The sequence below is a fragment of the Pan paniscus genome, chromosome 7 (genome assembly GCF_029289425.2).
Source record: "Pan paniscus chromosome 7, NHGRI_mPanPan1-v2.0_pri, whole genome shotgun sequence".
NCBI classification, from domain to species: Eukaryota; Metazoa; Chordata; class Mammalia; order Primates; family Hominidae; genus Pan; species Pan paniscus.
This window is the reverse complement of record NC_073256.2, coordinates 149,284,942-149,301,770: the sequence shown is the minus strand read 5'-3', so window position 1 is coordinate 149,301,770 and position 16,829 is coordinate 149,284,942. Positions and strand designations below refer to the sequence as shown.

Below are 16,829 nucleotides of genomic sequence, written 5' to 3'. Positions count from 1 at the left end.
TGGTCACAACATGAACAAGGTATTTTTATGTTAATCATATGCCTCTAAGAAGAAAATCAAATCTTTTCTAATCAATATTCTTAAATGGCTCATAAACCAAAATCTGATGCTACCCTAAGAATTCAATGTATTACCAACTGACAAAATTACCTCAAGTTCAAAGATAAGGGTTACTACTACTGACGCATGGAAAAAAAACAAACCAACCAGTTTTTCTGTAGCATTATAGACAAAGAACCTGGAATTCTGTATATATTTGTATAATTCATTTTATTACTGCAACTATAAAGATAAACTTAATCTACTCTTACAAATTAAAAGAATCAACAGAACATTATCTCACCTCTATGCAAATACTTAAAAGTGTTTAGCAGGGTTTAATTACCGTGCAATTTTAGATGAAAATATTAAGAATGGTTGAAACAACTGCCAATTTTGGCAAAAGCAAAGCATCCAAACCACAATTATACTCAACCCTCTCTAATCTTCCCTGAACCACTGTACAAAATACTTTTAAAATTGTTAATCCCTTAATCAGCAGGTTGCTGTACTCCATCAGGACAGGCTGAACAATATTTCTATGTTGCTGAAAACAGAGAATAGAGCCTGTTTACTGTGTCATACCAAGTAGATGCCGAGAAACCAATTGACGGGGAGGAAAGGAGAACAGTATTCGCTGTATAAGGGGAAAGAAATCTTACTGAAAACTCCAAGAGCTGACTGATACTCTCAGGTGACAGCTCGTCTCTAATGTCCCTCAGTTCCTTGTGTGAATAAAGCAGTTTCCCAGCAACTCTGCATAAGCATTACATCTGCTGCCTGCAAATCATTCTGTTGTTTCACAAATATACATTATGATTCTCAAGATGGCAATGGGTTGATAAATTACTAACAGTTTAGTTCTATATTATTTATTTTAGCTTATATATGTGGAGCCACCCTAATTTCTACTTGCAAACTGCACAATTTACAGTTTACATCCTCTCACCCAATTATAATTTGACAATCACCTCCCCCAGCTAGGAAGCTGTGAACAGACAGTTTAGGCCAGACGTATAGGACAGAACTGCCACGGCTGAGACACAACAATTGTTCTTAAGTCCTAAAGCTTAAAAAAAATTGTTTCATAAATTACCTTTATTGTCATCATATCAGATCAAACTGTAAGAGACTGCCCAGTGTTTCTGCTTCTTGCTACATTGGAATATTCAAATGCTACTAAAAATAAGTGTGAGTCATTTGAGTCTTGCATAACTCTCATCCTGCAAACATTTGTTGCAATGGTATTTGTTTAAAAAATGACCCACCTGCTCCCTCTTCGGTTCCTGTGCCTCACTCCATCTTTAAATAAACATGTTCCTCAAGAGTTTGCCCTCAGCTTCTTTAGCCTCTATACAACCTATCCTTTAGTAATTTTATGCACTATTACTCCTACAAACATAACATGAATGTCTTTAAGGCACTATACTCATCATATCCTAAAATGGACTCATCTTCCATCTCAATTTCCCCAAATTGCTCCTCCTCCAAAAAGTCCCTATAGCAAACCAGAACCATTCACCCATATGATAAAGCCAGAAACCTGAGTAAATCCTTACTCCCCTTTCTCCCTCAATCCTTTGATCCAATTAATCCCATCAATTGTATTTCCTCAAAAGTGTTCACATTTGTTCACTGCAGTCCTTCCTACAACCACCATCCAAGTCCAAAGCCCACCAATTAGACTACTGTATTTTAATAACCTCTAACTGCTTTCCCTCCAGGCTCACTTACATGTTTACATAGCAACTTGTGTTTCTTTTATTATTAACATCTATTACATTTCTTTGATTCACTCTATAAACATACATTGAATGTGTGCCATGGCCCAGACACTATACCAAAACTATAAACACAGCAGTAAAGGAAAGAAACCATAGGCCCTCTAAAGCTCCCTGTCTCATCAGTGTAACTACGTGCTGAGCACCTTTCTTCCCCATCAGACCAAGATCCATGAGGGCAGGGACGACACCCCTGTTGGTGTCCATATGTCCTGTATGAGGATAGCACCGTATCCTCAGTGTCTAGCATAATAAATGACACATAGCATTCAATAAATATGTGAATAAAAGACAAAATTACCATGCGCAGGTGTGCACACATACACAGCCTTAGATTCTTCACCTTCCCTAGCACTACTGTCTCACTTACACTGCTTAATGGTTATTTCCACCTGCATAACTCATCTCAAACAGTTTCATTTCTCCTTTGACCACTGTATACTTTAAGGTACTTGGATTTAGAAAGCTGTCCTCCACTCATTTCCCCTTGCTCTCTTCTCCCAATCAGAGGTGCAGTCTCTCCCCTGGGCCCCAATAGCACCATTCTAATCGTGCTTGCCATTCTCTGTGTTATAGCAATTTATACCCTTCTATAAATAAGGTAAACTTTTTGAAGCTAGGGACTGCTTTATTCACCTCTGTATTCTCCAGCCAGCAGTGCTTTACAAATGTAGGCCCAAAAATATTTGCTAAGAGAAATCCAACAGGAAAACAAGAAAAATTGAAAGAACATTTGTGATTCTAGGAACATACTGACAGTACCTATGACTGAAATGACTACAAGAAGAGATTATAAAATCTCCCATCTTGGAGATCATGAGAGCAAAACAGGTGAGGCACTATCAACTAAATAGTTTTTATTTTTGCCTCTAGGTTCCCGAGCTATTGATTATAAAACAGCTTAAATTCTTGTCAGAGGGCATATTCTAATGTCTAATACTATAAACCTCAAACTTTTTACAAGTAGCCAACACTACTGAAACCAAATGCAGAATGTCACAAATAAAAGAGATAAAAATAGAGCTGCTCCACTATTCACAATAGCAAAGACATGGAATCAACCTAAATACCTATCAATGACAGACTGGATGAAGAAAATGTCGTGTATATATACCATGGAATACTATGCAGCCATAATAAAGAAGGAGATCATGTCTTTTGTGGGAACAGATGGAGCTGGAGGCTATCATCCTTAGCAAACTGACACAGGAACAGAAAACCAAACACCACGTTCTTATTTATAAGTGGGAGCCAAATGATGAGAACTCATGGACGCCAAGAAAGGAACAATGGACACTGGGGCCCACTTGAGGGTGGAGGGTGGGAAAAGAGAGAGGAGCAGAAAAAATAACTACTGGGTGCTAGGCTTAGTACCTGGGTGCAATAATATTACAACAATACAATAGTACTACAACAATCCCCTGTGACACGAGTTTACCTATTAACTAACCTGTAAATGTACCCATGAACCTAAAATAAAAGTTAAAAAAAAAACCAGAGCTGCTCCAGCTGAAGCTGGTCAGATAGAGAGGGCCACCTGCACAGTCTTGTCGGAATCCTTCCCATACAACAGTCCTTATTATACTCTGTGGAAGAAATTTTGAAAACTTGGCTCTAAAAGCTCAAGCTTCCCTTGGGCCACCCTCACTGATTGTATTCATCAATGTGGGTCAAGAGCAATATGAAATCCTCAGGAATCAACAATGAGGATGCTGTGCCAGGGGAAGGAGCTTCTGTATAGGTATTAGAAATAGAACTGTCCTGGGGCAGATACCCCCATCACTGGAAGACCAAACAAAGAAGCAAGATGGAACCAAGGGAAAAGGGGTCATGACAAGTCACTTAAGTCTGCTTCCAATTTGAGTTGTGAAATGAAAAGTAATTGGACCTCTGAAATTCACATACTCCAGCCCAGCTAAGAAAACAGGAGAAGCCATAGGGACTTAGAGCCGGAATCTTAGGTGTTATACATTTGCCTGGAGTGTCCTCCCCACTGTAGATGCCCTTCTAGAGCCAGCTGCAGCAGATGGTGGGATGATAATGCAAGAACTGATAACCTGCTGATTCTAACAACATGTTCATAAAGCATTTCCACCTCTAAAGCACAGTTACGTAAATTCTATTGCATCTAAATATGCGTAGGAGATAAAATCTTCTCCAGTTAGTGGGTTAAAAAGTTAGTAAATTATTTTTAACTAAGTTAATAAAATAAAACAATCCAAGTCAGATGTCATAAATGCCATTCCTTTAGCCTGGCACAGTACCTTCTGCAAAGTTTATGAGATTCCAGGAAATGACAACGCCAACCTTGGACACCTTACACTTCACTCGGCTCATCAGGAGTGAAATTCGTTTACAGTTAACTGTAACCACAGCAAGGGAACTTGGTAGCTAATTGCCAAGACAGCTGTTCAAAAACACCAATTAAACAACAGGGATGTGAAGAACACTTAGCGTTATCCAGAAAACTACTGCAGCAGAAATACCCTGGAGTTCAGGTAATAACAATAAAAAGGTACAGCTGAATAACTCACCAACTAAGAATAAAAACAAAAATAGCATTTAGAAGGACAGAATTCCTCTTAAAGACTGTAAAGCAAATGGCTTAATGCCTAATTTAAGAATACAGAAAACTCTTGATTCAGAAGTAAAATTAAAAAAAAAAAAACTGACTAGTGTTTCCTTCCTCCATAAAAATTAGAATCACACTATCTAATAACACTTAAAGTCAGAGAGCAAGAAATACATATGCAGAAGGGATATGATACCATACATGGAAAGAAGAAAAATAGTAGTTCCTGTTTGCTTTAGAATATACTTGAGAGCTGCCTCATTTCAAGAACTGAATAAACCCGGCAAATACACATGATGAGAGAATTTTGACAAGTCTGACATATTAATCATAGGAGGAACTGCCAACATTCATTTTGTGATCATACTTCCCTAGAACTGTATTCAACTCTACAACACAAGATCATTCCAAAAAAAAAAAAAAAAAAAAACAGAAAAATAAAAACCTGTCAGTTCCCAATAAACTGAACCCCCACATCATGACTCATCTCAACCTTTCAGGTTTTCATGATTTAAACCACCACTTAATAAGGCAGAAATTATTTCCTCCTCCTCCTCCTTTCAAAAAAAAAAAAAAAATACAAGTGATAGGAAAAGAGCTCCATTCCTATCCCTGAACAACATAATCCACCAATGACTTCTCAAAGTCGTTCACAGATTTTTACATGATAGCAATCAGACAGCTGATGCGCTGTTTTCCTAAGCCAGTATGGTCAAAACTACTTGACCAGTAACTCAAAGTTCTTTTCTACAGGCTAAAGAAAAACCAGTTCAAAGCAGCATTTTCACATGTCATTTCAAGTTTTTGAAAAAAATTATAAAAATTTTAATAAAATGTTGAATTATAAAAATGTTGAAAAAATTATGTTGAGCTGTAAAAACATCTTAAGAATCTTCTTCTCTGATTGTAGAATGCTAACTGTAGAAGGAAAACACCAATTATAGAGAAGAAAAAGGATAGATCCCCAAAAGTGAAATTACTGTGTCAGTGGTTTAAGATTTGCGTATTTGATAACATATTGCTATATTGCTTTCTAAAAATGCTGTACCAATTTAAACTTCTGTCTTTTCTACTGTACTTCACTGCCTCTACATGTTAGTGTTAAGTCTTTTGGTAATCTAAGAGACCAAAAATGTACTCTAACCACATAGGATTCATAGTATTTTGCTTTCAGATTTGTACAAATGCTGTAAATAATATCTTTTTTCCTATTTGATATTAATTTTGAATCTTTCTTCATATTGTTAGCCATGGTTTCTATCCTGCTTATCTCCCACCCCTTCCATGTGCCATGCAGGTCGTAGGAAGTATGTAGCTGTGAGCACACCCACCCAGGATTCAGATGAGCTGGGTTCTAGTACCACACCATTATCTAGCTGAATGGCACAGTTAACCTATTGTTGGGCCTCAGAAAACATACTCCAAAATGAAGGCCTCAAAAACAAAAGTTTTTCTCTGACCTTCTCCTGCCTTCCTGTCTCTCAGTCCCATTTTCCCCTAAGGCTAGCTATAGAAACCAGAATCGCTCTTCCCCAAGGTGGGTTACAAAAACCAGAACCCTTTTTCCCCAAACCCAGTCATAAAACTGAAAAATATTACTCTAACTTTCCCTCGGCCTTTCTGCGTAAAAACTGATCATAAAGAAATTACCTGACCCACCTTGTTTGACTGTGGGTCACAAGACCCCAAGCCAGACAAGGTCCTGCCCCATACCCAGAAGAAAAGAATGCATGCTCAGATAATCCAAGAAAAATCTAGATGGGCCTTGCTGAGTTTCCCCACTCAGTCTATTAACATTAGATCATTTGTATTTTGGCCAATATTTCTATATAATGTCCATACTTTGTTGAACCTAAGCATAAAAATGGGCATTTTCCCCCGTATCTTTGGGTCTTCATTCTGAAGGCTCTTGTGCATATATACGTTACATAAATTTGTATGCCTTTTCTCCAATTAATCTGCCTTTTGTCAGTTGATTTTTCAGTGAACCTTCAGAGGGCAAAGGGGAACTTTACCCTTGGCCCCAAAACTACTTTGGTTTCACTTTCCCCTTAATGATTGGATAAAACGGCCTTTTAAGTTCAAATTCTATTCAATTTCATTTTTCCCTCTCTTAAAGTTCCTTCTCTGGTGATCCTGCAATTCTTAAACTAACTCTCTTCATAGATACCAATTTTAGAAAAGCCTTACTGAATATCCATCTATATATTATATAATACCTTAAAGATTTCAGTAGGCTAACAGAGAAGGTAAGAAAAAACAAGATAATGTTAAAAGGTTAGGGGGAAAACAGACAAAAAGCAGAAAAAAGACATACTTATATTGGCATCATATATTTGGCAAATGATATTCTTCCACAACCTCAGTTAGGGTGCTTTTCTCAGAGAACTGCCACTGTGGTGATTTACTTCATTTTTCCATCTTAGTATGCCTTTGAATTGCTTCAAATTACATGCAAAACTTTGGGTGAGAATCTGCATTTCTGGGGAAGAATAATCATGGCTTTCATCAGATTCTCAAAAGGGTTAATTTAGCAAAAAGACTGAAGACTCCTTAACCTAGACAAACGACTCATGTCCTATCTTCCGGTCCACTCTTTCTTCTCTGAAGCAGTTGCGGGCCATATTGGGATTTTCTGTGCCCTTCTCTTTATTTTTGAGACTGTCTGGGACCCCTTTCCTTAAATGGTACCAATAAAAACCTCTCTACTCCCACTATAGGATGAAGATTCATTCACTGCAATCCATCCCACCACAACAGAAACAGTGCATATGATAACTGGATCATTCCACACCAGAGTTGAGCCATGTAATGAGTAAAATGTGGTTTCATCCTAAAAATCAGTATCTTATTTGACCCATGAAAAAAAGGGCCTCTGCCCTGCAAAACACAGAGGACTGTCTCTCCTTTTACAGAGGTGTGTGTGGGTGGGAAAGTGCATGGAGTAGTGATAACTGAAAATCACTGCCCTAGAAAACCAGAGAAAGACTGGGCACAGTGGCTCACACCTGTAATTCCAGCACTTTGTGAGGCCGAGGCAGGCAGATTGCCTGAGCTTGGGAGTTCAAGACCATGCTGGGCAATATGGTGAAACCCCATCTCTACTCAAATACAAAACAATTAGCCAGGCGTGGTGGCACACACCTGTAGTCCCAGCTACTCGGGAGGCCGAGGCAGGAGAATAGCTTGAGTCCAGGAGGTGGAGGTTGCAGTGAGCCGAGGTTGCAGTGAGCCGAGATCACACCACTGCACTCCAGCTTGGGCTACAGAGTGAGACTCCATCTCAAATTACCAGAGAAAGATGGCTGCAGCTGTTTTTGCTTCAAGTTCCCCATTCCATGTCACCTAGAGTCAGAGTCTAAGCAGAATGAGTTCCCCAGAAAGCTAGGCTTCCACCTTCTATCTGTCCAGCTACTCGGCTAGTATAGTTCTGGGAGATGCTTGGAACTATCTATCTAGAAATCCTGAGATGGAAAAGTACCGTATCAAAGGAGGGGAACCTGCCCACCCTGGCTCCCTGAAGGAAACTGACAGTCAATCCCAGGCCAGGGTCCTACTGACTGGATCAAGCCTGCAAGCTACTTGGACCTCTGCACTGAGAAGGCAATGCCTAGGGAGCAGGCTGGGGACCCTGCATGGGAAAGCAGGCCAGGCTGCGGGCATAGTATGGTCTATAACATTTAAATATTTAGGCCAGTGGTTCTCAACCAGGGACAATTTTGTCCCCCAGAGGACATTTGGCAATATCTAGAGACACTTTTGGTTGACAGAAGCTTGGGGCAGGAGGGTTACTCCTGGCTTCCAGTTCGTAGAGGCCAAGGATGATGTTTAATGTCCTATAGTGCATAGGACAGCCCCTGTTACCCCTAAACCTGTCCCAGACATCAATAGTGTAAAGACTGAAAATCCCTGATTTAAACTATGATTTGCAGACCTCCATTTGTATTCTTGTCTCAGACCTCAAATGTGGTACAAACAGGCCTGCAAAGAACACAATCATAAACTAAATATATATATTTTTTCCTTTTTAGAGATAGGTCTTACTCTGTTGCCCAGGCTGGAGTATAGTAGTGAGACCATAGCTCACTGCAGCCTCAGCCTCCTGGGCTCAAACAATCCTCCTGCCTCAGCCTCCAAGTAGCTAGGACTATAGGCATGTACCAACACACCTGGCTAATTTTTTATTTTTCTGTAGAGGCGGGGTCTATGTTGCCCAGGCTGGTCTAGAACTCTCAGCCAAAAGCGATCCTCTCTTCTTGGCCTCCCAAAGTGCTGGGGTTACAGATGTGAGCCACTGCACCTGGCCAAATTATAAAACTTTTATAACACTATCTTTATGGGAAAAAAAAGGTCCAGTTATGGTATCCAAAGAATAACTTATCTGACTCCAGTTACAATTCAATCTATTCTGCATATAGGCCAGAAGCATGGTGGGGGGGGAGCAAGGCGGATGAAGAGAGGTTGGTTAATAGGTAAATCATACAGTTAGATGGAGTAAGTTCTAATGTCTGATAACAGAGTAGGATGACTATAGTTAATAACAATGTACTGTATATTTCAAAGTAGCTAGAAGAGAGGATTTGAAATGTTCCCAACACATGGAAATGATAAACACTCAAAGTGATGGATACCCTAAATACCCTGACCTGATTGTTACACACTGTATGAATCTAACAAAATATCACATGTACCCTACTCCATAAATGTGAAAATATTATGTATCAATTTAAAAATTTTGTAAAGATTCAATTATTAATTTATTTGGCATTTACCAAGCACCTATTATATAACCAGGCACAGTGCTAAGCAAAAGTGACAGTGTAAAACTGATGGGATCCTGTTCAACTCCTGCCTGGCTCAGAGCACTATAGTATGAAAAAAGAGCTGGGACTTAAGAGGTCAGACCCATCTGGTTGCAATAACAGCTCTACCACTTACTGTCATTAGGAATGTTACTTAACTTTTCTGAACTTCAATCTCTCTATCTTCTAAAACAGGTCAAATAGGGCCTCCCTCAAAGTGGAAGAGTTAAAGAAGATAATTCAGGTAAAGCACAAAGTATACTGCCTACCACACAATCAGTATTCAATAATTACTTCCTATTACTAATAGCAAACTGTAAGTCTTCATAAAGTAATCAGTAAGTTGGAAACTGCTACTAAGCCTATAAAAAAGCCACCGTAACTGTTGATTGCGAGAGCATATAAAACCCCTCAAATGGCCGGGAGCGGTGGCTCACACCTGTAATCCCAGCACTTTGGGAGGCCGAGACGGGTGGATCACGAGGTCAGGAGATTGAGACCATCCTGGCTAACACGGTGAAATCCCATCTCTACTAAAAATAGAAAAAATTAGCCGGACGTGGTGGCACATGCCTGTAGTCCCAGCTACTAGGGAGGCTGAGACAGGAGAATTGCTTGAACCCGGGATTTGGAGGTTGCAGTGAACAGAGATCTCACCACTGCACTCCAGCCTGGGCGACAGAGTGAGACTCCCTCTCAAAAAAGAAAAAAAAAACAACCTCAAATTCTGGCTTTCTCTTTCTCCAGCATTATCTCCTACCACCTACATAATCATTAATGTAGTCCCATGTCCCCACAAGTGGGGACAGACTGAAAGATGAGATCTGGGCAGCAAACAGGGCAGTATCAAGCCAAAGGTCACTTCAAAAAAGAAAATTCATCAGCTACAACTCTGGCAGGACACATAGGTGGTGGGTAGAAGAAGGGAGGAAGGAGGGAGATGGGAGGGGAGGGGAGAAGGAAGCAAAGGGACAATGAGGAAAGGGGGGAAGAGGGGAAAAGGGGAAAGAATGAGAATATGAATGAACACAAAAGGCTAATAATCCAGTAATATGAAAGTGTAGGTCAAGTTTGCATGTAATGTGTCTCTAAAAGGAAAACACTTCAATCAGCAACCCTCTTTTATAATTCATTCTGCATTTCTTTCATAAAAATAAATTTAAAAATAAGTTAAATGTAATTAGCCTCATCAAAAGAAAAACAAACATGGAGTAACCATATTATTATTACAGCCTAAGAAATCTGCCTAGACCTCAACGTCAGTACCTAAATGAGAAAAGAAAGCATTCAACACACATAATTACTCAAAGTATAGTTTAACAGCGAACAATATTTGAGAGTTTTGGTTTTCCCTAGAAAATATAGAATAACTTTTCATATAAAATAAAAGAGCACATTTTACTGGACCTGTTTTGAGGCAAGTTATCTGTGAACTCAGGAGCCATTTTCACATAAGGAGTTTACTAAAAGTTTAAGTTTGTGTCTATATAAACAAGAATCTACTTAGCACACCAGTGATATCCACAGCTTTTCCAAAGATTTCTGTGACAGGATGGAAGCAAATGCATTCTTGTAAGTTCACAGAACGATTTAAATTTTTGACCAAGCTTACATTTATCTTAATGTAACTCAAGGGGAAAAAAAGGCTAAACTATTATCAATTTAGTGCTAGAGAAAAATTAATGTTACTATGCTCACTGCGGTTACTGATTATAGGGGCCAGTTCTGTGTTCAAGTCATGGTTTTACTCCATGGAAACTCTCAGAAGGCTCAGCTTCCCGATACACAACATAAAATGATTAAGAAGCTTCAACAGTCGTTCCAACTCAAACTCCGATTCAGAGTTTGAAAAATCTTTAAAATAAAACGCTTCTTAATGGTCCTTTGAATGGAGAATGAAATAAAGGCCTCTAGAAAAAATGATCTGTCAAATTATAGGTTTACAGGTTTGAAACAGCATTCAGCAGCATAGTCTTGAAATCTGTGCCTAAGGATTGTTTCAGACTACAGGCTTGTAACACAACCACAAAATTGTTTCTGTGTCCTGGCAGTTTCCTGTCAGGCATCCTTCCAGGTGGTTGCTTTCTCAAAGAGTCTACGGATCTCCAAAATAATTCTAGTGAAGTGGCTGTTAATATTCATGAGATATATCATTGCTTAGCCAGTGGGGTTACTGCATGCCTCACTGGATTCTAGTTATTAACAACAGTTTCAATGAGTACCAATATTCCAAATAAGCAACAAAATATCAAGAGTAGAATAATTCTATGACTTACAGCAAGGGTTGCTCTCAGAATTGTAGTCTGAGAGACCACAGTGATCACCTCCAACCCTTTGATTTTAATTAAAAATCGTACGGATTAACTAGTTTGGGCTTATCACTGAGCCTCTCAACCATTTAACATTAAAACAACCAATCAAACAAAAACACTTAGCTTATCTGAGCACAGTTTTCCTCCTAAGAGCTGTGAACTTCCTCCTAAATTCCTACAGAGAATAACAATTTTGCCATCTCTGTGTTGGATATATATTCTACAAACAGAATTTCAAAGAAATATTGTTGTCCACTGCACTATCCCAGCAATTTCGGCAGCTGTGACTGCCAAAAGAGAGAAAAGGCAAATATGAACACTACTCACCTCACACTGGTACCCCCAATCAATCCACAGCACACTTTTATTCAGTCATAAAAAATGTACCATGACAAATATTAACAATGACAGATAAAATAAACATTTCACTTGTCTTCCAGTCAGGGTGTGAAATCTGCATTCTTAACTATGTAAACTCCACCACGGCCCATCCTAAAATCATTTTGCAGAATAAACTAAACATTTGAAAAGAAACGAGTTTACTATATCCACTCTGTGAAGCTAGATAACCCTAGAACATAACTAAAAATTTTATTTCACAGGATAATTCTGGCATGTTACCAATAAATTCTACTTGAAGCCTCAACTTTCAATAGGTGCTTACCTCCTCCCCTTTGGTTTCTCAGAAAATAAAAGATTAGCATAGTGCTAGTCTCAGATATTCACTGAATAACGTGAACATGAATTTAGAAGTAATAGACTGGCAATAACAATGAAGATGATTGTAAATGATATTCCTCCAGCCAAAAGGAATAAAACAGAAATTTAAACTGGACATATTTACTGGATGCAAAGTCCAAGAACGTGAGTTAAGGACACACAGTAGTGTGTGAAGAAAACAAAATCCACAGTACCCACACATGTATGAGGAGTTAAAAGTAATCTCTACATCAGGACTATGTAAAGATTTGCCACAGGAAAATCTTTAAATCTCAAGAAGATATTTAAATATCTTTAATATCAATTTAAATTTAATATCCTTAAATATCAGGAAAATATCAATCTTTCTAATATCAAGAAATAACTCATCTTTTCCCACCACTAGACGAAACGTGCATTGGAGACTGACCTGGAAATTCAGCGTCCCAGATGGCTACAAAAACAAGGACAACTAGAAGTAGTTATGAATTCTAGGAAATATATTCACAAGTGTGTAAAGATTCTATAGTATTGAACACTTAGTCAAAAGAGTCCTACTTGAATTCTCAAATCAATGACAAAGTTGCTTCCTCTCTACCCAAGATCAGGAGCTTCCCTAGTTTGCACATATCCACATTGACCTGTGGCTATAAAGTCACACTGCGATTATCTGGGTCATTCTAAAATAGGTCATTAGCAGTACTTGTAGTATCGCGTCTGTCTAAAAATCCTCCAACACCGAGTGACTTTTAAACTTTGGGGTGCCTTGGTAACCCCAGGGACGCTTATTAGACATGCAGACTCCGGGGCCCAAGCTCCAGACTAATTCCATGGGAACAGGGCGGGTCCCGAAACCGGCATTTTTAATCATCTGCCCGGGTGAATCCGAAGTGTGGTCCAAAAGCCACAGTCGAGGTGCCTCTGCCTAACAAGCTCCACAGAAAGCTCCGACTTCAGCCGCCCCGACGGCGATACGGACGCCGAGTTAGGCTGTCGGGGGTCTGTCTGGCGGCCGCCGGAAGGGACTCGGGGCCGGCGCGTCCACTAGCGACGTCCGGCCCGAGGTGAGAAGGGACTGACAATGGTACCGCAGTTATTTTCAATATTTCCATAAAGTCCCACGAAGCCGTGTGGCCGTGGGAAAAGGGCTTTAACTTTGAAATCCCACGGGTCAGGTTACCACCAGCTCTGCCGCCTCCTAACAGCGCGTCCCCGCAGTTCCCTTAACGTTCGGGCCTCAGTTTCCCGATCCGTGCAACGGGCTCACGCCATCCCCGGAAGGCTAAGCCGAAACGAAACTAACTCCGCCGCTCGCAGACACTTCCTGGCTCTGCTCAGCGCGGCCCAGCCTCCCCAGCCGCCCGGGAGGACTACCCGGCCCAAGCGCGTCGCGCAGGCAGTCGCCTCCCAACGCCCCCGGCCCTCGGCCGGCCACTCACGGGTAGGCATGGCGACCTCGACCGCGCTCGCCGCCGCACCGAGGCTCAGCGGGGCCGCGCAGGGAGCGCCGACGGCACCATGACGGCCGTTGCTGGGCCGCGGAGGGCGGGACGAGGCGAAGGGCGAAGGGTGGAGGGAGCGGACGCGGACCCCGCGGTCACGCAACCAAGCGGGCGACAGCTACCGCCGCCAGCCCACTCCTCGCCGGGCGGCGCGACGGACGACCCACGCCCGTTACGTCAGCGCGCCGCCGCCGTCCCGGCCCCGCCCCCGCGGATGGCCGAGCTCGGCCCAGGATCCCTTGTCGAGCGGGTGGAATGGGTGGCTGGGGACAGCCACGTAGAACAACTTCGGGTGCCTTCTATTTTCAAAGCCTGGTGACCTGCGTGGCATTCGTTTTCCTTGATCTCTATTTGGAGTGCATCACTTTACGTTTGTGAGGATGATGGCTTTGAGCGCACGGAGTACCTGTGGGCTTTTTCTTTTGCAATCGGTTTAACTTGCAGTGCGTTTTGCATACTCTGAAAGCATGGTTTATTTGAGATGCACTAAGGTCATTTCGGGTGATGGCTGCTCATTTTTTGAGAGGGCAGAAAATGTAATTTCCTTTTGCTCTTGTGACTTTCAGAGCGACCTTATCCCTCAGGAGTTAGTCTCCTCTGGAGAGGGCAGCTCTGTGCACTTGGCTGAGCTACTCTTCTTGACTCTGGGTGTCATTAATAATTGAGGTATCTAATAGTCACCAAGCTGAGCAGACACCAGGAGTCAGAGAGCTGAGCAACGCACCTGCACTATGCTAGGCGCCGTGGGCTGCGGACAGCCCATACGGAGATATAAAAGCCAACCGCAGAGGTTTAACACAGCCTTCCTCAAAGTGGGTCAAAGTGGTCCAGGATCCTTTTGTGCTTGGATCCCCTGGGGACTTGTTGAAAAGCAGATTCCTAGGTGCTGAGCCAAACCTACGAGCACATATACAGATGATTTAAATACAATGTTAATATTGAGAACCTTTGTCCTAAAAGGTAGGGCTAACCTTCTGATTAAGAAATGATATTGTGCAGTACTGGGAGGAGAAGATGAAGAACATGAAGATCAGAGCTAGGAAGCGCTGAGGAGAAATTAGTCTTGGCTTGAGGTGGACTTGGAAGAAAGCAGAATTTGAATTAGCAAAGCCTAGGGGAGCCCTGAAAGAGACTGGGGAGAGGATGAAGGGTAATTTAGAGTGAGTCATGGCAGCTGGGGAGAGGAGAGTGTGTACTGTACCTATAAAAGAGACTGTCCAGCTGGGCACGGTGGCTCACGCCTGTAATCCTAACACTTTGGGAGACCGAGGTGGGCGGTGGGCAGATCACCTGAGGTCAGGAGTTCGAGATCAGCCTGGCCAACATGGCGAAACCCTGTCTGTACTGAAAATGCAAAAATTAGGCGGGGGTGGTGGCGCATGCCTGTATTCTCACTCAGCTACTTGGGAAGCTGAGGAAGGAGAATCGCTTGAACCCTGGAGACGGAGTTTGCAGTGAGCCGAGATCGGGCCACTGCACTGTAGCCTGGGCTACAGAGCAAGACTCCATCTCAAAAAAAAAAAAGAGACTGTCCCTTGCTAACAGTAAAGACCAAACTACCTAGTGCTTATTCATGTTTTAATGCCCTGTTGCATATTTTTTCATCTATAAAATCTTTCATGCTCCCAGTTTTCTCCCTAAGACTGGCATTATCTTGATTCCTCTCTGCTACAGCACTTTTCTCACTGCATCCTAAATAAACTGTCATGAGTGCTTGTGTTTTACCATGGGCCTATTTGCTTTTCAGAAAATGGCAAAAGCCATATTCTGTTCATATTTATGTATCCTTGGCTGGCACACAGGTGGGGGCCAGAGTATATTAATTCAATATATAAATAAAGGATTTTATTCAAGAGTATGAAAACAAAAACAGGTAAATAAAACTGATAAACAACTTTACATTCAACCTTGGAATTTGTCTTTTAAGAAACCGTTCTGTGATTTTTACAAAAAGCATAACAGTAACATTAAATTATCAGAAGCAGGGCCTTGCAGGGGGAATGGTGTGGTAGAGAAACCGTGGAGGTAGGCAGCCAAATCGGAAGGCCCCAATACAGGAGAGAGTGTCAGGTGCTCAGTCTTGGTGGTGGCTGTGGAAAAAGAAAGAACTGAATCTTACTTTGGAAAAGAATCCCTGGATTTGTTGGCTGCTGACTTGGGAGCAATAGAGAGGCATCTGTTAGTTATGTAACTCCAAGGTTGGAACAAGGAAAGTGATGGTGCTGGAGAGCAGTAGACCAGTCAGGAAGAAATGCTGTTTTAGGGAAGGGGTGTGAAGAAAGGTGTGAGTTTCTCCTTGACATATTGAGCTTGAGGTGGTATCAGAGGGAGACATCCGAGTGAATGAATCTGAAGGCAGCTGGGCAAGCCAAGATGAAGGTGGGCTGAGGGACCTCAGGGTGGGAGATTTGGAAATCTTTGGTCCCGGGACAGGAGCTGAAGCTAGGTGTCAACGAGAGGCCTTTTAGGGAAGATGTGGAGGCAGTGAAGGCACAGAGAGACGAGATCCACAGGATACAGTGCCCCAGGAGCCAAGGGAAGACATGACTCCAAAAGGCAGACATCTCTGCTTACATTACCTTGAAAAAGATGCAGATCCCAAAGGCCCTGAAATTGTCCTGCACATACTGGTTGTTTTTTTGTTTGTTTGTTTTTCATTTCTTTCTGTTTTTAATCCTCTTGGTCTTTTGGTTTTGTATTGTTGCCAGAAATAAAAATCAGCAGCCAAAGATTCTGAGGAAGGACAGCTGAATGTCAGGAAAAATAGTGTCATAATGTTTTGATTATATATACAGTACCTACGTGGTTTTTTTTCCCCCCTAGTTTGTGCACATTGGTAGCAATGTTACCATACTCTTTCCCTAACCTATCCTCTGGATCAGAGTTCTGCCGGTGTATCCACCACAGCCAGCCCCCGCTTCCTTTTTGATTTTTTTTTTTTTTTTTTTTTTTGAGACAGAGTTTCACTCTGTCGCCTAGGCTGGAGTGCAGTGGTGCAATCTCACCTCACTGCAGCCTCCACCTCCTGGGTTCAAACAATTCTCCTAACTCAGCCTCCCAAGTAACTGGAACTACAGGTGCATGCCACCACGCCTGGCTAATTTTTGTAATTTTAGTAGAGA

General features: G+C 41.6%; 1 protein-coding gene across 8 annotated transcripts in view; it reads right to left on the bottom strand.

Annotated features, from left to right (window-relative positions):
* The window catches only part of EFR3A (EFR3 homolog A), a 109,228-nt gene extending 95,331 nt beyond the window's left edge, over window positions 1–13,897 (bottom strand). For 3 of the 8 annotated variants that reach the window (XR_010113034.1, XM_024929852.4, XM_024929851.4), the window contains exon 1: window positions 12,636–12,773. Coding sequence is in view for 2 of the 8 variants with exons in the window: in XM_024929850.5 (XP_024785618.1) it covers window positions 13,645–13,654 (10 nt within the window). In the remaining 6 variants the exon portion in view is untranslated. Of the gene's footprint in view, window positions 1–1,135; window positions 1,171–12,635; window positions 12,774–13,644 lie in introns of those variants that run through there. The other 5 variants (XR_008626514.2, XM_024929850.5, XM_008955468.4 and 2 more) reach the window with 5 other exon arrangements.
* Between the last annotated feature and the right edge of the window lie 2,932 nt (window positions 13,898–16,829).